We start from the raw sequence: 22,883 nt of genomic DNA, 5'->3' as shown, positions 1-22,883 counted from the left end.
TCAAACTTCAAGTTACTAAAGTTACCAGCTCTAGGATTGTTTCACCCTCCCCCTGGGCTTTATTGCAATTTTTTTCTTTGTTGTGGTGTTTATTTTCTAGTGGTCCTTTTTTATAATTTCGAGCCACGTTGACACAGGTAAAGCCGACTAGGTGAACCAGGTAAACATGGATCAAAAATATCAAAAAGACGGGTGAGCTGGCTTAGTAATACTTAGTATTGATGAACAGATATTATTACATCGAATATCATAATTCATATTATTATTAAATTTCAACTGCTGCCTAGCAAAACTAAGCATGAGAAAAGTAAAAGGTGCTACGATCGAAAACGGTTTACACTTTACAGCCTTTCCTTTTATTGCCTAGCTGTAACCTTAAAATATACATTTTTAAAATGTTTAACAATAAAAATTAACTATGTCATTTACAAAGATTGATGTTGATAAAAGTAAAAATATGGATTGCTTACTTCATTGTATTAACAAAATAGGTTGTACATCGTTGTACGAAGCTTTTTGTTACTTTTATTCAGAATTTTCAGCATTTTTCAAAATTTTTGAATTATTCGAATAATATTCGAATTATTCGAAAACTTTTGTATCATATTCGAATTATTCGAATAGTAAATTTGACGAATAATAACATTCCCTAGATGACCCAGAAATATATCGATGCAATGAACATTTTAGTTCTAATACGATTCAACAGATGGCGTTTTATTTTTTACTTCATTGTAACATAGAACTAATCATACTTATTAGTTACTAGCTGTTGCCCGCGACTTTGTCCGCGTGGACTTCAGTTTATAAAGCGCGATGTCAACAAAATTGGTGTCAAAAGCTTTTATAAAAAAACCCTGGTACCCCTTAAATCAATACAGCTGTGCAATGTGCACACAATAAGTATTTCATTTTTTTATATTAAACTTTATAGTTTATGCCAAATTCTAAAGCTTATTTAGCCCCCCAATTACACAACTTTACCCATAAACTATTTATCATTTGATAGGTTTAAGGTTACGTCACTGCACAGAAACTTAAATGTAAGATGATACCACCTCTTATAGAAGGACTTTTGAGCAAGCGTCGGCGCGATGTAGAATACGCACGGCGCCATCTATTATGAATTTTTAGAACTAACTTAATTTGAACAAATTTACGCATTTTCAGCCCTTGACAACCCTTTTTTCCAGTAAAAAAGTAACCTGTGTCCTTTCTCAGGCTTTAGACTATCTGTATACAAAATTTCATTACAATCGGTTCGGTAGTTTTGGCGTTTGGCGTGAAAGCGAGACTGACAGACAGACAGACAGACAGAGATACTTTCGCATTTATAATATTAGTATAGATTATGTGCACACTGCACAGCTGTTTTTGGGTATTTTGATTAATAAAGGGCCGCGCTACACCGGAATGGCAGCGGCGAGGCGAGCACTTTCAGCGCTGCCATTCCGGTGTAGCGCGGCCCTAAGAGGGGTACCACTTACCAGGGTTTTAAACAGTTTTCAAATTTGACACAAATTTTGTTGACACCGCCCGCTATAAACTAAAGTCCACGCGGACGAAGTCGCGGGCAACAGCTAGTTTAGAATATTTTGACATTATCTTTATAACTTAATTTTGACTTGTAACGAGAAATTAGAAATTACAACTTTTTACTAGGTACCTAATTATTATGATTTATGACTAATGAATGATATAATTACTTATAAATTGCCAGCCATAAAAATGTGTTAATAACTTCACTATTTAATTATTATAATTGTGATTATAATATTATTTGGACGTCTTCAACTACGACAAAATATGCGATCTACCGAAATGTAACATCTTAAGCAACCATATTTTATCCAAATACATATCATTTCATTTCATATGGATGAGCTGATAGAATCGCAATTAATACTTTCGTTTGTAGCATTTTTAGCTTCTAAATCTGCTTTATCATTGTCGGATATACCTTGGTGACTTGGTAACCATATTAATTGTAATTTATATTTATCTTCTATGAGACTAATAATTAATAATTTTATTTCTTTTATAACAGGCGTATTGTTAGTATCGTTAACTATTGCCGTCAAACATGACTTTGAATCAGTATAGGTTATGTATTTTTGGTTAATAGAACTATTTTTAATAATGTTTAAAGCTTTAAGAATCGCCGTTGCTTCACAACTAAATACAGAGAAATAATCCCTTAATCTATATCTATAAATTTCACTATCAAATACTACCGCACATCCAGATTTTTCATTCATAACCGAACCGTCAGTGTATATTTTAATATGATCAGTATATTTATTATTAAGTTTGTGAAGTAGATTTTTGTATATATACTGTGGTGTTTGTTCTTTTTGATATTTTGACATTTCCTCGAAAAAAAAAATTTACTGGCAAGTCATGCTTATCCCAGGGTTTAAGAGGAGATATAGTTTCCTAATATATTGGTGAGACATCAATATTTAGCTCACTCAAATATTTAGCAGCTCTAATACGAAAAGGCTGTATTAATTTGGGCTTAAGTTGATACTGGGAGTCTAATATTTGATGACTTTACGTAGTAATAGTATGTCGGATTCTGAGGTCTTGATAAAATTTTCATTGAGAACATAATAACTAATTCTTTTCTTCTGAATTCTAGCAGCTTGTCTTCTGATTCGGCTAAAATACTTTTAACTGGACTTGTTTTAAATGCACCGATACTTAGTCTAAGACCTTGATTGTGAATAGCTTCCAACGACTGTAAGGCACGTTTTTGAGCAGAATCATATATTATAGACCCGTAATCAATTTTTTGTTTGATTATAGATTGATGAGCTTGTAATAAACAATTTCTATCAGCTCCCCATTTTTTAGATGACAGCACTTTTAAAATATTTAATCTTTTGACTTTTGTAACATTCCGATTTTAAGTTATTAAAATGATCAATCCGTCATTTTTAACCCCCGACAAAAAAAGGGGTGTTATCTTATCAAATGTTAGTCCCAAAATTTTCAAGTTTATAACTTCTTTAATTTTAATTACATTTAATGTTAAATTTATGTTTCTTGGTTTATTCCTCTTTTTGCTTACTATTATAAATTCCGTTTTAGTTTTTGAAAATTTGAATCCTGTTTCCATAGCCCATTCTTGTAGTCTATTTAATACATTTTGAAGAAGTTTTATGATTGGTTCGAGAGATCGACCACTACAAGTAATTGTTAGGTCATCCGCAAATAGAAAACCCTTTACCGGTCTAACTAAACAAGAAAGAACATCGTTAATTGCGATCAAAAATAGAACAACACTCAATACAGATCCCTGACGTTTTCTAAAATTTGGGGATCAGATAAAATTTCATTTAGTCTGACTCTAATTTTCCTGTCGCGAAGAAAGTTTTTGATAAAAGCTAACATATTTCCTTTTATTCCCATATCATTAAGTTATTATAAATAATTTTAATATTCTCTGTTTCCAGACCATTTCATAGGCCTTTTCTATATCTAAAGCTATGATAATAGTATAGTTATCATTTACAAAATTATCTAATATTTCAGATTCTAAATTAATTAAATGGTCATATGTTGATCGATACTGTCTAAAACCGTACTGATATTGAGATAAGTAGTTGTTAATTTCTAGATACCACCTTAACCTTTTACTAATAATTTTCTCTAAAATTTTACATAAATTGCATGTCAATGAAATAGGTAGCTTAGTGTTGAAGTAGGTATTTTACCAGGCTTCAGTATTGGAATGACAACAGCTTCCCTCCAATTATCTGGAAACACTTGTTTTGTCCATATATGATTATATATCTATACTAATATTATAAATGCGAAAGTATCTCTGTCTGTCTGTCTGTCTCGCTTTCACGCCAAAACAACCGAACCGATTGTAATGAAATTTTGTATACAGATAGTCTAAAGCCTGAGAAAGGACATAGGCTACTTTTTTACTGGAAAAAGTAAGGGGGTGAAAATGGGTAAATTTCTTCAAATTAAGTTAGTTCCAAAAATTCATAATAGATGGCGCCGTGAGTCTCCTACATCGCGGTGACGCTTGCCCAGACTTCTTTCTGTAAGAGGTGGTATCATCTTACATTTAAAATTTGGCATAAAATATAAAATTTAATTTAAGAAAATGAAATATTATGTACATGTACACAGCACAGCTGTTTTGATTTAAGAGGTACCAGGGTTTTTTTCATAAAAGCTTTTGACACCAATTTTGTTGACATCGCACGCTATAAACTGAAGTCCACGCGGACGAAGTCGCGGGCAACAGCTAGTTTGTAATAAATATTGAATTCCACTATTAGGTAAGTGTTTTATTATAGTGTTGGGTAAATTGTTTGGACCTGGACTAGTATTACCAACTTTGGAGAGTTAAAGTTTAATAACAATTCTTGACTATTTTTGTAAGTAATAAAATTTTTGTCGTAATTAATGCAGCTTGCATTACTAGAAAAGGTTCTACCTAATAAATCTGACACTTCAGCGGGACTTGACGCGAAACAATCATTTTCTTTTTCTAACGTTATTGTATTTATTCTTTTTTTATTTTTATCTAAGCAGTGAATTTTCTTCCACATATCATTTATTGAGGTTTTTGGAGTAATCGATGAAACCCAATTTTCCCAATATTTTTTCTTAGTTTCTTTAAGAAATCTTCGACACTGTGATCTTTTTTTCTTATATTCTATTTTGTATGTAATGCTGTTATCTAAATTATGAGCTTGTTTTTTAAATTTCCTAAATGCTTTTTTATAATCTTTTACTGCTTTTTTACATTCTTTGTTCCACCAGGGGAGATTAGTTTTCCTTATAATTCCGGATGTTTTGGGTATTGATTTAACATCCGATTCTAATATTAAGTTTGTAAAATTTTCTATGATATTGTTAATCGAATAATTATTTAATTCACTTAAAGACGGTAATTTATTTATGTTTTTATTAATCTCTTCTTGTTTCCCAGTTAGCGCTATCAAACTTCCATTTTTTTTAGCATTTCACGTAATCTAAGTCTGACGTACGGGATCTAATCAAAATTGGAAAGTGGTCGCTGTCATATAGTTCGTCAATAGCGTTCTAATCAAAATATGATACTATACTTTGTGAAGCTACCGCTAAATCTATAATACAAGTGCGACCTGTGTTACTATCAAAATGTGTAGGCTGTCCATTGTTCAATAAAATTGTGCTATTATCCTACCCCTAGTATCGCATTTTTGAGAACCCCAATAAAAGTGATGTGAGTTAAAATCGCCTAATAAAATAAAAGGAATGGGAAGTTGTCTTATCAATACATTTAGATCGTGTAAATTAAGTTGTTGACTATTAGGGAGATAAACATTGCATATTGTGAGGGATAACGGTACCTTAACTTTTATAGCTATAGCTTCGATATTTGTTGTTAATTGTATTTCTTCCGCGATTGTGTGTGGCTTAACAAATATAGCAACACCACCACTCGCTCTGTTACCCGATGTTCTGTTCCTGAAAAAACCCTGATATCCTTGAAGAGACCCACAATGATTACTGAAGTTAGTTTCTTGTAAACAAATGCAAGTAGGATTAACACGACTTATCAATAACTTGATATATTCTAATCGTCTGAAGTATCCATTTACATTCCATTGTAATATGTCCATATATTCGATGTCTCACTAGCGGTAGCCGAATTAATTCTTTTTATTCCTTTTTGGCGGTCTTGGAAATGTGGGCTTGGAATATCTAAGACAGTAGGTAAAACTGTGGCGGTGTTCGTAATGTCATCATTGATATTATTTTCAACGACTAGGGGCGACTCGGTTTCAATAGTTGGAGAAATAGTAAGACCTTGTTTACAGTTCTTAGCTATATGGCCCATAGAATTGCAGGTAAAACATTTTAATGAATTAGTAGATATATAAATCCAGTAATTAGTTCCTTCAAATGTTATTTGGATGGATTCAGGAAGCAATATCTCATCCTCTGGGCTGATATAAAGCTGTCTCCTGAAGCTTAAAATATGGGAAAATCCAGGCTCGGTTGGTCCGATTTTCATAAATGATATTTGAGACATGATTTTAATATTCAATTCTCCGAATTTTTGTTCTATTAACGGTAAACCGGGCATACGTTGGATAAGACTATTATTTTGTTTCTGGTTATCAAAGGCTTAATTTCGAGGCTGTTGTTTTGAACATTAATTCTTTTATTATTGTCAATTAAATTATCCGCTGTTTTCTTACTGTCCAAGTATACACAGACTCGCGCATTTGAAATACGAGATACAAATCTGATAGCCGTCGATGGTACTAACGTAGCTAAGGCAACAATGTATTCTCTTAACTGAATTCCTTCTATTGAATCCAATATTATCGCTTGATCCTTCTTGGGGTAACAGGTAGACGACGTCACGTTTGCGTAACTAGTAGATTGACTAGTAGGTAACTGAGACATTCTGTTTATTTGAGACATTGGGTTGGTAGGTAACTGAGGGTTAATTTTAAAACGTTGAATTTTCATATAACTTGGGGTTTATCGACATTTTTAAAGGGTCTCCTGTTTCCAGGAGATACCCTATTCACTAAAGTACTTGTATATTCCTTATCACTGTGAACGTAAACAAGTCCGGTCGTGAATGCCTACTACACGGTAAGCGGAGTGATACACGCGCGTCCGTTGTGATCGCTCACGTAGAACTCTATTTATATTTTTATCAGTGAGGACTGAGGATGAAGAACTCCTACTACTAATACTCACAGTTCCAGGATTGAGTTTCACCCAAGACTCTTCAGACACATTCTCTAAAACCACTTCCTGAGTTTTCTTTTCCAAAACAATCGATAAAGCTACCTGGAACAAAATACAGAAATTGGTAAACCTTAATCATAAATGTACATACAATTACATACTAATCTACTGAGTCATATTTAACCTGAATATTGAATAACCTTTTGAACGAAAATCATTAAGCGGACGATTAGTTTAAATGCAATTGAACTTTAGCATTTATTATTTTTATTTAAAGATTGGCCTTTAATTTAGGGTGTAAACTTGTTTAATTATTTCCATGGGATAGATTTTCCTACTAACTTGATTAGTTTAACATATTTTAGTCTCATTTTTAGGGTTCCGTACCCAAAGGGTAAAAACGGGACCCTATCAGTGAGACTTCGATGTCTGTCCATCTGTCTCCAGGCTGTAACTCCCATACCCTCCCCCTGGCTACGCCCGTGCAATAAGTCCATTATAGAACAAATTCTATAATGTGCGCGAGTCCCACTCGCACTTGGCCGACTTTTTAAGGGATATAAGCAAATTTCTTTTAGAGTAAATAGTAATAAGATACATTTCGTTATTGGATACAAAGATAATATTTTAATAGATCAAGTTCGACGAGCTGTATAAAAAAATAACACTGTTTAAATAACCATGACTATATTTTTTAACTTCCTATCTACTTTCCTGTTTTTTAGAACATTAATCCTTACGACATTGTAACATTAGTATCAGCTGTATTGATTTTTGATAACATTATCGGTTAGATAAGGTGTACTTCAAATGTGGGTCAATACAATTATTATTGATATTTTCATGAGATATTTATATCAATAAGCAAAACCTTGAAAATGATTGCAATAACCACAGATTGCAAAATCAAGTTCATTCATACAAGGCCTTTTGACTTCCTTATTTTTTATCAGTTAGATAAGGGGTACCCAATCTTTTTCAGCCTGCGGCGCAGTTACACGTCGCAATGACGGCACCCTATTCTACCTAGCTATTAGAAAAATATACATAAATAAACACCTTTAATGATTATAGTTAGGTTAAGCAGGTAAATTATAATTAACAAATATTTAATCATCATCCTTCTTTACATAATTAAGATTATAATCAGGGCAAGCGAAGCGAGCCACCACAATCTAAACACTTTTGTTGTACACGTCTTAATGGAAAACTATGAAGGCTGTTAATTTGTGCTTTAAATTTTTATTTATATTTAGATGTGTTATCATCAGTCAGTCAAGGCTTTTTATATGTAGATGTGTTATCACCAGTCAATCAAGGTGTGACGACGCGAGTCCTTGTAAATCTCGGCTTTTAGCTAGTTTAATTTTATAATTTGTGGTTTCGAATAATGAAGGATCGACTCACGGCGCCTGTCTTGCCTTTCCCTTTCCTTTCCCACTGCGCACCAGGGCGTCGCGGCGCACACTTTGTGAACCTCGAGTTAGATAATACTTTTAAAAATGCGACTCACTTTTGACGGATTTTCTTGTGTGGAAATAGTGATGGGCACCATCCATAGGATGTCTCCTCCTTTACTGCCATCGGCACAGAACTTTTGTTGTGTCAAAGTCAGCACACGATTAGCGCCTTCTTGCTTAGAGGACACCTGAAATATCAAATGTTTTTTAAAGAATAATATAAGTAAGCTGAAATTTTGTGTGCATGTAGGTATATGTTTGTTACTTCTTCATGCAAAAACTCTTGAACAAAATTTGAGCAAATTAGGTATGGTACCAGTTTAGTCTGGATAGGAGACACAGGCTTATTTTATTCTGAAAAAGTATAATCCTCTGTGGGGCACTGCAAATTCTATAACTACCTGCTATATAGCATACAAAAGCTGTTACTAAAATTAGAGTCTCATGATACACATGGTAATAGACGTAATGAAAAAATGATCTTGGAATTGATGTGGAGCAAAGAGCAAATATAAATTGTGCTAGATTGTGTGATTCATGTGACCTAGTAAGTCTAAAATGGCACTCCAATGTTACGTGCCTTACATTGATAGATGATTTGATTGTAACACTATGTACTGCACAACACATGTAATGATAAAACTGGACAGTTCGGTCACAGCTGATTAAAGATGTGCATGTGATAAAAAGCTATAATAATTTACACAATAAACTTAAAATCATGCATATTAGAGCAGCTATACCTAAAATGCGGCCCGCGTAAATCGTCAATTTTGAAACACATTATTTTTACCCCTAAATAACTTTGGTAGCACCCCTGACACCAAGACGAAAACATTTTTGTGGCCTGTATGAAAAAAAGGTTCAGTAGCACTAATCACTATGTTGGAGTATCATAAAAGCTTTTCTCTAACTTGCTCTGTATGTAAGTAAGTATGTATGTTACGGTGGAATTTTGGACCTCAATTTTGAAGTAGATATATTTAACCGATTGAGCTGCAATTTTGCATACTCGTTTAATTTGAATGACCATGCACGATATGGTATGTGACATCACTCTAAATCCAATATGGCCGACCATCCAAGATGGGGAAATAATTATTTTCTATGCAGTCCTACAATATGGATATTAAATGAAGAGGTTTTTTGAGAGTAACTCGAAAACGAATGTAATTTCATTCTACATCCAACATGGCGGCTCATCCAAGATAGGGAAATAGTCATTTTTAATGCACTTCTAAATATGGATATCAAATGAAATGGCTCATTGAAAGTAACTAGAAAACGAATGTCATAATGTCATTCTACATCCAATATGGTGGCTCATCCAAGATATGCTAATACTTAGTTATTTTAAAGCACTTCTGTTATATGGGTATCAAATAAAAGGGCTCATTGACCCTTTTATTTGATACCCATATTACATAAATTGAAAAGTAATAGTCAAGTCATGTCGTGTCGTGTCGAGTCGTGTCGTGTCGTGTCGTGTCATGTCGTGACGTTACGTGAAACGACGTGACGTGACTTCAAGTCGAATCCAGCCGGGTTTCAGCGGGTTGAATCAGGTCACTTTTGTTAAATAAAATTTTACTTTTTAGTCATGCAGAAATAAACGGAATATAACAACTCGCTAAATATAGATTTTTCTTAAGGACTTAAGTTAATCAGAACTTAACAAATTCTTTAAATAAAACAATATACTTACTATCAAACAGATTAAGAATTGAAACTAAAAAACAAAAAATACATTACTTATATTTAAACAAAAAAACTTTTTGAAAAAAAGGTTTTACTTAAATAGTCTAAAAAGAAGAAAATCTCCTTTAAAATTTTAACTATTAAGTTTTAGTCCTCGATATTTTATACAATTTGCATGATAATAAAAGCTTGTCGCGCGATTTGTAAATAAATTAGTACCAATTTAACTGAGTAATATATTTGTAGTTTAATTTTATCAAGTACTTACTGATAGATTGTTAAGTCGTTAAAATTTTAAGGAGAAATTTAGTTTCTTCTTTTTAGACTATTTAAATAAAAGCGTTTTTTCAATAAGTTTTTTGTTTATAATTTATTTGGAACTAGATGTCCCGCGCGGCTTCGCCCGCGTAAATTAGGAAATTAGGAAAATTGGTTAACAAACGTCGGAGTTATCGTTGAACATAAAAAACCGGCCAAGTGCGAGTCGGACTCGCGCACCGAGGGTTCCGACAGCTTAAAGGTATTATAGACCTGAGTATTTGGTATGAATTTCAATTTAATACCTCTACGCGTTTATGAGGAAATGGGTAGTAAGTTTAAAATTATTAAAAAAAAATATATTATGTGATGTAACTAAAAATTTATGGTTTTCGTAATTTTTCCTTTATCTATGCTATAAGACGTTGCTTCGTACCAAATTTCAAGATTCTGAGTTCACGGGAAGCACCCTGTAGGTTTTGATTCCCTTGCAAGTGTCGAAAATTTGCGGCATAAACGGCTGTATCTTTTGATTGCGTTGGCTTAGAAGTTTGATTTTTTCACAGCTTCAAGGGACAGTAGATCTGAGTAATTGATATAAATTTCAGCTTCATACCTCCACGCGTTCCTGAGAAAAAGGGTCTTGACAGACGGACGGACGGACAGACGGACAACAAAGTGATCCTATAAGGGTTCCGTTTTTTCCTTTTGAGGTACGGAACCCTAAAAACGGACATAACACCTTCCCCATTTTGAAAGTCGGTTAAAATTGTAGCCTATGTGTTATTCTGATGTATAATTGTAAAGTTTCATTAAAATCTGTTCAGTAGTTTTTGCGTGAAAGAGTAACAAACATCCATACATCCAAACAAATTTTCGCCTTTATAATATTAGTAGGAAGTAGGATAAAACTTTTTGTTCTATTTTCAATTAAGTATTATAATTACCTCAACCATTGGGAAGCCCATTTGCTTGGTCCATGTGGACATTACTTCTCCTACTGGTTTTTTGGAGGCTTCTTCTAAGGCTGCCCATAAATCTTCAGTAAATGTGTTTTTGTACTGAAATAAAAAAATAAAGATATGCATATTTAAGTATTTTAACTTCCACAAAAATTCAAATACAAGGGATCAAACATGCTGTTTCACAAATACTGAAATTAATTACCTGATGACTTGTTAGATATATGTTCATGCCTTTACGGAAATCATCATCTCCAATATATCTATGCAACATGCGGATTACTGACGCACCCTTATTGTATGAGATGTCATCAAATATTTCATCAATCTCAGATGGATGACCAACAGGTACTTCAATGGGATGTGAGTTTTTTAAACAGTCTAATTCTAAGGCTCTGTAAATACATTTTGGCTTAGAATGTAATACGTCTTACGAAAAATTAATCAAACATGCTCAACAAAGAAACAAAAAAAGGTTGTGATGTATATTATTTATATATAGCTTTTTACCCTCATGTCCCTTTGTTCCCTTTAATCTTTAAAACTACGCAATGGATTTTGATGCGGTTTTCTTTCATAGATAGAGTGATTAAAGAGGAAGGTTTATAAGTATAGCATTTATTAAATAGTGGAAAAATACTGTTAATTTTGGTGTTTCTAATGTGATGTCGTAAATATTTTTTTTCCCCGCTTACATTGCAAACGCAGACTGAACCCTACGAGATTTATCAAGATAATGTACTAAGTATTGTACACTATGAAAAGGTCTACAGAAAACTCCGCGATGGTATATATCTATCTGTTATGGATATCCCACAATAACATATCTTTTTTGTCATTTACTTTTAACTTCAAATAATGGCTAATTTTCAAAGCAATTTTAACCAATACGGCAATAATCATTATTCAATTAAATACTTTATCTACATTTTTTAATATTATTTATTTAATATAAATCTATATCGACGCCCGCACCGAATAATCGGACAATCGTAAAAATGAAAATGTTCAGGAGAGCCGAAAAACTGATTTTTGTTAAGAGGATACACCAGGGGCGAGAGAAATTGGAAATAGGTATTTGAAAATGTATTGCTGTCTCACCAATCTCTAGTCTTCCACCGCAGAGCGCGATAGAGACAACACGACAAAAGTTCTAATAAAAGAACAGAAAATCTTCGATTCATTGTCCGCTGATTCCTTCTCCAAAACTTGACCGATTTAAGTACTTTTTTCATTAAAAATTAATGAAAGGCTTGAGCTGTGTTCCTATGTTTTACTTTTTTTTGTATATTTTAGCCAGTTTTGTTTTCTAGGTGTTTGAACACAGAGGAAAATCTTGCCGTTTTTTTTGGGTTTTTGGACGTTCTTATCTTTTTTAATAATAAAATTATGAAAAAAAAGAAAACATAGGGACAGGACGTAGCTTTTGCGGCGGTACCAACCAATGTGGGCCACGGGTAGTAATGAATATAATTAAAAACTACTGCATAGATTTTAATCATTTCTTCAGTGAGGGACATAGGATATAATATATTTTATACCCGTGCAAAGCCGGGGCGGGTCACTAGTTATTATATATTATAATTTTTGATAAGATGAGTGTAGGTTTGTAGATTAACAAAATATAATACTATCATTTCAAAATAAAAATTATATAACATACTCATAAATAATTATATTTTTTATTTGTTTAACTTGTGTAATTAAGTTTCACTTGTATCTTATAAGTTGTGATGTGGTGAAAGTATTGTTCTTTATCATTTACTTATAGATTAAACTATTTATTTATGATTATTGCAGCCACTCTTTTCTGAGATAAGATAAATTAATAGAACAAATATAAATTTTGTGATAATTTGTACTGTAAAATATTTTTAATGATTTTGGTATTAAGTATGTATGAGAATTTCGATGGTACCCGGCCCGTACCATCGAAATTCTCATACATATGTATTACCAAAATCATTTTCTCATACGAAAATATTTAACATGTTTGAGTTATTTTTCAGCTTAAAATAGTAATTACCTAGGTTCCTGTGTAAAAATTTACTACAAAATATTTAAACACTAAAAAATATTTTGTAGTAAATACTACTAAATATTTAAGCACTAAAAAATATAGTAAAACACTAAAAAATATATAAATAAATAGTAAATTTACTACAAAATATTTAAACACTAAAAATATTTTTTAGTGTTTAAATATTTTGTAGTAAATTTTTACACAAGAACCTAGGTAATTACTATTTTAAGCTGAAAAATAACTCAAACATGTTTAATATTTTCGTATGAGAAAATGATTTTGGTATTACATAATATGTATAAGAATTTCGATGGTACCTTGCCACTTAACAGTTAGAAATTAAACAACATAATATTCAAATTACCTGATATAGGTTTCCGTTACAAACTGTGTCCAAATATCGTATTCAGGGAACAAATGGTTGACACAGAGGAACTCAACAAATGAGGCATAACCTTCGTTCAACCATAAGTGTGTCCACCATTCCATGGTCACCAGATTACCAAACCATTGGTGGGCCAGCTCATGTCCCACAACTAGTGCTATCCACTGCCTGCGAACAGCAGATGTATGCTCCTCATCCACGAGCAGGCAGGTTTCTCTGTATGTAACCAGACCCCAGTTTTCCATAGCACCAGGAGCAAAATCGGCTATAGCAATTAAATCTATTTTAGGCAAAGGGTAAGCTATGTCAAAATATTCTTTGTAGTATGGCAATACTTTCGCTGCTACCTCGAGTGCAAAGAGTCCCTGTTTGCTCTTGCCAACTGGAGTGTAAACCCTCACTAGAACACCATCCTTCGAAGTCTTCTCCACATAATCATACTCTCCAACCACAACCGCTACGAGGTACGTCGACATGATCGGAGTGGTGTCAAAGTGCATAACTTTTTTATCTCCATCTATCTTCTCCTCTTTCAAAGGCATATTGGAAAGAGCTACTCTATCGGCCGGCACTTCGAGGGTAATATCGAAGGTAGCTTTTATGGCAGGCTCATCCCAACACGGGAAACATCTCCTAGCATCTGTAGCCTCGAACTGGGTGACCGCCGCGTAACGCTCCTCGCCGCCTTGCGTGAGATATTTGCTGCGGTATAAACCCTTCATTTTGTCGTTTATTTCGCCAGTGAATTCGCAGACCAAAAACGCGTCACCGATGGGTAAGGGTTTATCGAACGTGATGACCGCAGTCTCCTCCTCGGGTGTGAGCCGCACTTCCGTGGGATCCAGCACTTCGGGCGAACCATTCTCACCTAATTGCAATTTAACGTTCGTGAGCTCGAGATCTAAGCTGTTGAGCACGATTTCTTTGGTAGGTGTATTAATCTGAAAGTGTAGAAGTTAGTCGTATAAAATGAAAACATTTCTGCAATACGCATGACGAAATTATAACTTACCGATACTTTCACTCTCGTTTTTCCTGTAAATGAAAATTTCTCGAGATTCGGCACTAAACGCAACTCGTAATGTTTTGGTACAACATTCTTGGGGAGTCGACGAAACGGTTTGTTTTCTGGCATTGTCACTTTTTCTTTCACTCCAGAGAATGTGGAACACACGACCGAGATGTACCGTAATGACCGACTGACAGAGTGAACTCCAGCCGCACCCGCACCGCTAGCACGAGCCCCCCGCGCGCACCTCTCCCACTCCGGATAACGGTACTCGCTACGTAACAACTTGTAATGGCGATTTAAATTGCGGTTGCTACAGTAATTTTGAAATCGAAATGCAAATAATTTATTCACACCACGTAGCAGCTGCAGCGTCATGGAATGTGATTAAAATCAAATGACGTTTAAAGAGAAAGTGTCAAATAAACTCAATTTCATTGTCTAAATCATAGATAAAGTATTATAGTACCTATAGATGTAGTCTTAGCCCGTCATCGCGTGGCCATTTTGTGCTTTTTTCATACAAGTAGTGTGCGTTTATTGTCTTGAATATTTCTATTTGTCGATTATTTCGAAGCATACAGGAAATAAAAAAATAAAGAAGAATACAGGAAAGAAAGTCAAATAAGTTCATGACATCAATTAACTATAGTTCAAGTGATGAGAATCCGTAAACACACGTAAAAAGCTATGCAATTTTTATAGCCAAATTATTAATTGATTTGACATTTTTAGCACTAATGCCTTATATAGTACGAATAAAGGATTAATAAACTTATAAATTATCTTTTTAGTTTACAAATTTACCGATTGAAAAGCCCAAAAAACGTTGTTCAAAACTTACGTATTTATTGTTAAATCCACGTGTTTGAGGCATTCTTGGACCATTCTTATTGTTTATTATTTAGCGGAACCACAGAATGACAGAACTCAACAATATCTAGCATTAAATGTTCACTAAAAACCTTTATTAACACTTTTATTACATGAAATATGCAGACCGAATCCTTTGTTATGTCCTACTAAGTAGGACATAACATTACACGCTTTTGACGCTTATACACCGAATACCGATATAAGGCTCTCTCCACTAAATAAATAATCAGGGCTGCCAACCGTCCGAGGTTCCTCCATTTCCTCGTACACCTAAAGTTGTTATTCCATTTGACTAAATTTAGAAATTCTATAGGGACCGCGCAGAGCGGTGACACTGCCACTAGTGACGAGTAGCCGAAACTTTTACGAAAGTTTTATTGACAAGTTCAAGTCAAGCTACGGAAAATTAAAGGATTTCTTGAGAAATTTGAGTATTTTCAAGCATTGTTGTATTCCCGGATGTTCTAATATACAGGGTGTAACAAAAATAAGTGATAATACTTTAGGGTGTGTACGTGTTCCTTGTAGAGAGTTCACTGTGAAAGTAGCAGCGCTGAAAGACCAACATTTTTTTTCACTTTTGTATGGGGAAACTCGTGACACTCGGGCCCTTGTCCATACAAAAGTGAAAAAAAAATTCGTCTTTCAGCGCTTCTACTTTCACAGTGAACTCTTTACAAGGAACACGTACACACCCTAAAGTATTATCACTTATTTTTGTTACACACTGTATACAAGAAAAATAAAGGCAAATCGAACGATCTAAAATTTTACTATTTTCCTGCCAAAAGTATTCACATGCCATGGCTTGTTGAAAAACGAAAGAAATGGATAAAAGCCGGTAAAACATACGTAAGTATTTAAAAAGTTCCATGAATGTTATGTGTAGACTCGTAAAAACACTGAATTTTGTAGATTATAACTATAAATTCATTTATATGAACACAATATGAACCTAACCTATAACCGTTGCTTCTTTCAGTAAACATCCATACTTCCTTCCAGGAGTTCCAAGTTCCATCTAAATTGTACATACCTATGCACCGCTCATTTAATTGGCCAAGATCGGAAAATCCTGTACACCCGGCATATAATATACCTACATACAATTTTTCCTGGTGAAGAAAATAACTCTTTTAAATAAGAATTTCAAAGACATCAACTAGAATGCAACAAGTTGCATCAAAAGTAAGGATAATTTGGAGAAGTCCTGCCAGGATTTCAACACTGAGGCACAGAATATAATACAATATTACTCCGTAATAGTGTTTATCTTGAACCATCTCGTCAAAGTGCTGGTTCTCAAAAGGATGATTCTTCAAGTAGGAAAACTATTAATAGTGCAGTCTTTGTGTGTTAGTTAAAGAATACTTATATAGTGTTTGCACTCATGAGGTACACTAGTTAAAAATAGTGACAGACAAAAGTTGTAAAGATGGTATTGAGCGAATCGCAGAAGGTTGATGAAATAAAAGCATTTATTTTAGTGAACTTGTTTTATTTTATTAATCCACAAGCATTTTCAGTAATTATTATAAGTATTTTTGCATCTTCATTATTTTATTGCAATATTTATCAAGTTTTTACTTTCTATGCTGATGGATGCTACTAATTACTTTTTCAGATATTTTCTTAGATAACTAGATAAGCTTTAAACATTTTTATTCACGCTTTCGTTCTTTGTTTACGGTTAGAAACTCATCCATACTCAATATTATAAATGCGAAAGTGTAGACGTCTGTTAGCACTTCACGCCCAAACCACTGAACCAATTTTGCTGAAATTTGGTATAGATTTACTTTGCGCCCCGGGAAAGGACATAGGATACTTTTTATTCCGGGAAAATGTACGGTTCTCGCGCGATATATGATTTTTGGCGCAACGGAGTTGCCGGCGTCATCTAGCCTTTTACTTTAATCCTTCAATCGCGGATTCTTGGAAATCTGTTGTTGTTCTCGCGGCCGCATGTGGCAACTTGGAAGTGTAAGTACCTATTAAATTATTTTATAGTCTAAAACATTAAAAAAAACCACTTATAAACTAGGAGGGGTCAAAGAGAATGCGAAGCCAAAGACACTCACAAGTTACTTCTTTTACTCACAACGTGTCCTTGCTGTCGAATTACGACGCCCTCTATAGTTTCTGCACGGTCCCTATATAAAATCCTAAAAAGAAGACTAATTAGAAGCTTCTTATTCCACTTGTCCTAATTTAGTAACTAAATCAGTTGTGACGACGCGGCGATTTTGGCCAGACATCTTCTTAATGGCTCCAGTTCTGTCAAAGCAATAAAAAATTGGTCTTCTCATAGGCTTAGCTGTTGGCTCAATGAAAATCAAAATAAATAAAAGGCGAAAAAGATGGTTGAAAGAATTTTTGCTCCACGAAAAATTATGAATTATGAACTTTCTGAACTACTTGGAACCAGCAGACTAGAAATTACCTACGAATGGATTCCAGATCGTATTTAAACATAATCCCCCTTACTAATAAACATTGTTTAAGCTTTGAATAGTTATACAGTGTTTTGTCTTCTTCAATCCAATTAAAATGTCCCTTGTGTGACAGGAACAAAACACTGTATAACTATTCAAAGCTTATACAACGTTTATTAGTAAGGGGCTACGAATAATAAAAACTAAGGAGTCGTAACTCCCATACTTTTACCGTTTTAAATTTGGTTCCTTTTTATCTGTCATGTAACGTCAGCCTAGTACCGCTCAAGGTCACCTAAATATTGCAATTTGATTGTCAAACAGTTTCCATTTTAGTGACTAGATGGCGTATGGGTAGACAACTATCGGTAATACCAGGGAATACCATCAATAATTGCTACAAAACTGGGTAAAAGAATGTAAAACTTGATACATTTCAATTTGAAAAAGACGCAATAATATTCCAATGAATAGGATAATAAAGTTATTATAACGATGTTTTAGCTAAAATTCACGGAAGAAATAGCCCTATTTACCGATATGCACACCAAATGTCACAGGAATTATACATTTTGGTTTTGACAACATCTTACCTGCACTTGTGCAAGGTGACGGATATTTAATGGCTAATATTTTACCAATAATGAATATCAAAAACCCAAATAACACAATTTGGGAAAAAATAAAAAAAAACCACACCAACAATAAAAAGTAGAAGAAGTTTGAAAGTGACATACCCGCCAAAACTCCTTCTAAAACTCTTTCAGGTTTTTTTTCCATATAATGGCACTTCGGCTATAACCATGGCCAGTGTCGAGTATAATATTATGGCGGGAAAACAATATTCTATAATACAATTTTTTATATATTATCGTCAGGTCAGTCAGGTCCAAAGTCTAGTCAAAGTCTAAGTATAAAGTCAATACAGTCAAGAAGTCAAGTCGGTCGATTCAGTAAAGTGGTAGGACGCTTTACTGAAACTTTTGATGGAGTTTTGGAGGGAACACAAAAGAGCACGTTTCTGGTTACTACATCACTTTCCCACACTTGTGCACGATAACGAATATTTAATGGTTAATATCCTACCAATATTACACATTAAAAAACCAGATAACACCATTTTAGGAAAATAATATAAAAACACAACATCACTCTTTCACATTCTTCCAAAAACTCCAACTCTTTCAGTTGTCAAGTTTCAGTTTGACAAGTTTTTATTATGTCAGCGTGTTCCTAAACTATTACCAGTGGTACTAGTCTAATCGCTTAGGCCAATGATCGCTTAGGTTTAAGATATTTTGATTTATGTCACACTTGACAGTACACTGATATTTTTTGGAAACACAACCCATATGTAGTCAGTGATGCCAACCTGCAGATAATTTCAGATCGGTCAGGAACCAATAGAAAATCTAGAAGTGTCTATCCTTACGCCATCTAGTTAAGATTGTTAAAATTAAAAAATATAAATGAAATTCGATCATTGTACATTATTGTCTAATGTCTATCAACATCGCTTTCACGAAAAAGATCACAAAAACAAAGGAAATAACTAGTTGATTCAAAGTATTTCAGATACACCATTACTGTGTATCTCAGATTTATTTTTTCAAATTTTCGGTTTCGGTTATGGTTTAGAAAAAAATGAATTGCATATTTTCAATCTACTATTTATGCTATAGTTTGCTGTACATAAATTATTTTAATCGACCATGGGTTTTTTTTGGGGATAGTCCTTTAGTTACTAAAACATTTAGACGTCTAACGGCCGTTCCCAATATTTGATCTATCTCTGGTTTTGCCCTACTAGAGATAGGAATAGCTCACAATTGACACAAAATATATGTCTCTAATGTCTAATGTGAGCTATTCCTATCTCTAGTAGGGCAAAACCAGAGATAGATCAAATATTGGGAACGGTAGTCAAATGGAATAACAACTAACGGCCGTTCCCAATATTTGATCTATCTCTGGTTTCGCCCTACTAGAGATAGGAATAGCTCACAATTGACATTAGAGACTTATATTTTATGTCAATTGTGAGCTATTCCTATCTCTAGTAGGACAAAACCAGAGATAGATCAAATATTGGGAACGGCCGTAAATCGTAATACCAAACTACGTCACTGGATCGGAGTCTTTTTATAATACGAGTCACATTTTATTTTAATTATTTTACTACTTGTAGATTAACATACATAATAGACTGTCATACCAGTGGTTGAAAACGCAGGCCTCGCTACCAAGGGCGTTTAAAGGTCAAACTAAATTTGGCATAAAACAACAGCTATAGGTACACCTTTTACAACCGTGTATCAGATACTTTAAGTTTAAGATCTAGTGATTGGACCAGTAACAGTCATTGGACAAAGTGCCTGTTTTAAAAGTAATAGAAAGCCTGATTTTAAAGAAAAACAGGTAGATTTTAAAGCAATCTAAATATATAGAGTCTGGCTAGCGAAAGATGAGAATGGAAAAAGGCGGCAAATTCAAAAAATCTACGTATGGCAACCTTGTCTATAGTCGGAATTTTAGTTTTGATACTTGATTATTTATGACAATAATATTATATTCTAGTTTGGATAACTCATTTCAAGAATAAGTTTATTGTTGTTGTTTACTTAAATTTTATTTTGCAATACATTTCATTGTGTTTTGTTTTTGACGAAAACTCTTGCATGTTTTTGTCGGAGTATTAAAACTTCTTCTTTAATACTTACCGTACATCATGAAATATATTACAATATATAATTTAACCAAACAATTATCTTCATTTTCTTAAACTAAATTGTCACTACTATTTCTTAGTTTAAATATAATTTAATTTAAATGTTAAATAATTTCGTATAATATTATATTGTTATTCGCAAGCATCATAGATTGTATTTAATTATACTCAAATATTTTTAATAGGTACATACTTGTACATGCCTGAAACTAATAATCCCCCCTTGCAAGTTGATTACAAACCAAGAATTAAGGGGAGATGAAAAAACAACACAGAAAATCAAAGGTTGCAGATTTTTTTTTCGCATTTTATATAAACATTCGAAAGCTTTTTTTTATAAAGTTTATTTACAACTGACTAAAATATATAGGTTGTTTGACAACTTTTTGCCATCTTGTTGGTAGGGACACGATCCCATTGTTATAAAAATTTTGGGGCTTCTGATGAAAAAACTGCGACAAGTGGTTTTGGCAGCAAAACAGGTGGAAATCTGAAGGTGCAAGCAGGGCTGTAGCTAGGGGGGCTATAAAATATAGTGGGGCAATGCCCTACCTTAAAAATACCAATAATCAGCCAAGTGCGAGTCGACCCGCGCACGAACCGTTATAGAGCAAAAATAGTATGGGACCTACCTACCTACCTAACCCTTAATTTTTTTTTAACTTTTATTATTATTTATTAAATTACATATATTATTAAGGCCTTTGTGAAAATTTCAAGTGCCTACCTGTTGTCATCATTGATAGTTAAGCAAAAAATGTTAGAAAAATCACGTTTGGGAGCCCTCCTTAAATATTTAATTTATTTTGTTTTTAGTATTTGTTGGTATAGCGGCAACAGAAATACATAATCTGTGAAAATTTCATTTCCCTAGCTATTACCGTTCTTGAGTTACAGCCTGGAAACAGACGGACAGACGGACAGACATCGAAGTCTCAGTAATAGGGTCCCGTTTTTACCCTTTGGGTACGGAGCCCTAAAAAGGAAGACCTAAAGGACTTGCATTACAGGTATTAGACAACAGAAATATACTTTATTTTTATATAAACTATACATTATATAGTTAAGATTTTTATTATACCTTTAAAAACTTTTTGTTCCGTTGGCAGGATTCGAACCCGCGTCCCCCGGATTAAGCTGTCAACCATTGGGCCACAGAGGTCGTCGATAATAATTCTTTGTTCTGTGTATAGATGGCATTTGAATCACGATTACATGAAGCGATGCGTCCATTTAATTATAATCTTAATGAAAAAAAAAGATGTAGTACTGCAGTGTGCGAGTCCACGTTTTCAACTTTAACTGCAATTAATAGGCCTCAAAGACTGTCAATGGGTCACGAAAGAATGGCTGGTAAGTATGGTATTTCTGGCCTTTGAAAAAAAAAAGAACAAAAAAAGTTGATCTGAACGAAGTTCTTCGCATTTTTAATAATATGGCGAATCGTGGAATTCAGCTGTTTTAAATATTTTATGTCATTCTATTATTAATTATAATTTTAATAAGTTTGCAGAAACAATAATAATCTAAATATATTTTTAGTCGTATCTATTGACTCGTATCACCCAACCCAACAATTAATTATTATTTCCTCACTCTCACTCACACGTGGATCGCTACATCCAGAAGTTTAACCATATTGTTCGCTTGTTCTTCGTAATTGAGGATTTAATAATATGTAGTTCTTAGATATAGTGCTCATGCTTTGTCACAGAATTTTTTTAAGTATCTAAGAATAACTATTGAATGAATTGAATACATCATTGACCTAGAGATAAATCAAAACAACAAATACTAAAAACAAAATAAAATCAATATTTAAGGATTCGTGTTTTTTGGCCTTTTTTGCTGCATATTGATATTAATGGCAACAGTAGGCACTGGACGTTTTTGCGAAATCACTTAATTAATTAATAATACAATTAAAATAACATTTATATTTAAAGGGGGTTATAGATAAAAAATAGGCCAAAAAACACAATTTTGGCCTATTTTTTATCTATAACGGTACGAAACCCTTCGTGCACGAATCCGACTCGCACTTGACCGATTTTTTTTGCTTCCGCCCTACCTGTAACCGACGCTGCCCTACCTCAAATTTGACTCTAGCTACAGCCCTGGGTGCAAGGTCAGGACTATACGGCGGATGCATTAACACCTCCCAGCCAGACTGCCGTAACCACACGCCTTTATTTATGTGGCCTTCTTTTTTAATCCTCTTTACTCTTTAGGGTACAAAAACTGACATCTGCAAATAATATGTTCATAAATAAAGTTAGCATTCAATAACAAGGTTGCTTTCAGGCATTTTTTTTTTTTTGTAACCATA

At 33.6% G+C, this 22,883-nt stretch overlaps 1 protein-coding gene across 1 annotated transcript in view; it reads right to left on the bottom strand.

Annotated features, from left to right (window-relative positions):
- Positions 1-14,930, bottom strand: part of LOC121739413 (puromycin-sensitive aminopeptidase) — a 34,673-nt gene extending 19,743 nt beyond the window's left edge. The window contains exons 1-6 of the mRNA XM_042131877.1: positions 14,519-14,930; positions 13,486-14,447; positions 11,304-11,493; positions 11,084-11,197; positions 8,234-8,368; positions 6,730-6,822 (exon numbers count right to left, since the gene is read on the bottom strand). Of these exons, the coding sequence (XP_041987811.1) occupies positions 6,730-6,822; positions 8,234-8,368; positions 11,084-11,197; positions 11,304-11,493; positions 13,486-14,447; positions 14,519-14,893 (1,869 nt within the window). The 5' untranslated portion in view covers positions 14,894-14,930. The remainder of the gene's footprint in view (positions 1-6,729; positions 6,823-8,233; positions 8,369-11,083; positions 11,198-11,303; positions 11,494-13,485; positions 14,448-14,518) is intronic.
- Positions 14,931-22,883: the final 7,953 nt, after the last annotated feature.

This window comes from Aricia agestis, chromosome Z (assembly GCF_905147365.1).
Source record: "Aricia agestis chromosome Z, ilAriAges1.1, whole genome shotgun sequence".
In the NCBI taxonomy this organism is placed as follows: Eukaryota; Metazoa; Arthropoda; class Insecta; order Lepidoptera; family Lycaenidae; genus Aricia; species Aricia agestis.
The sequence above is the reverse complement of the archived record's forward strand: the minus strand, read 5'-3'. Positions and strand labels throughout refer to the sequence as shown.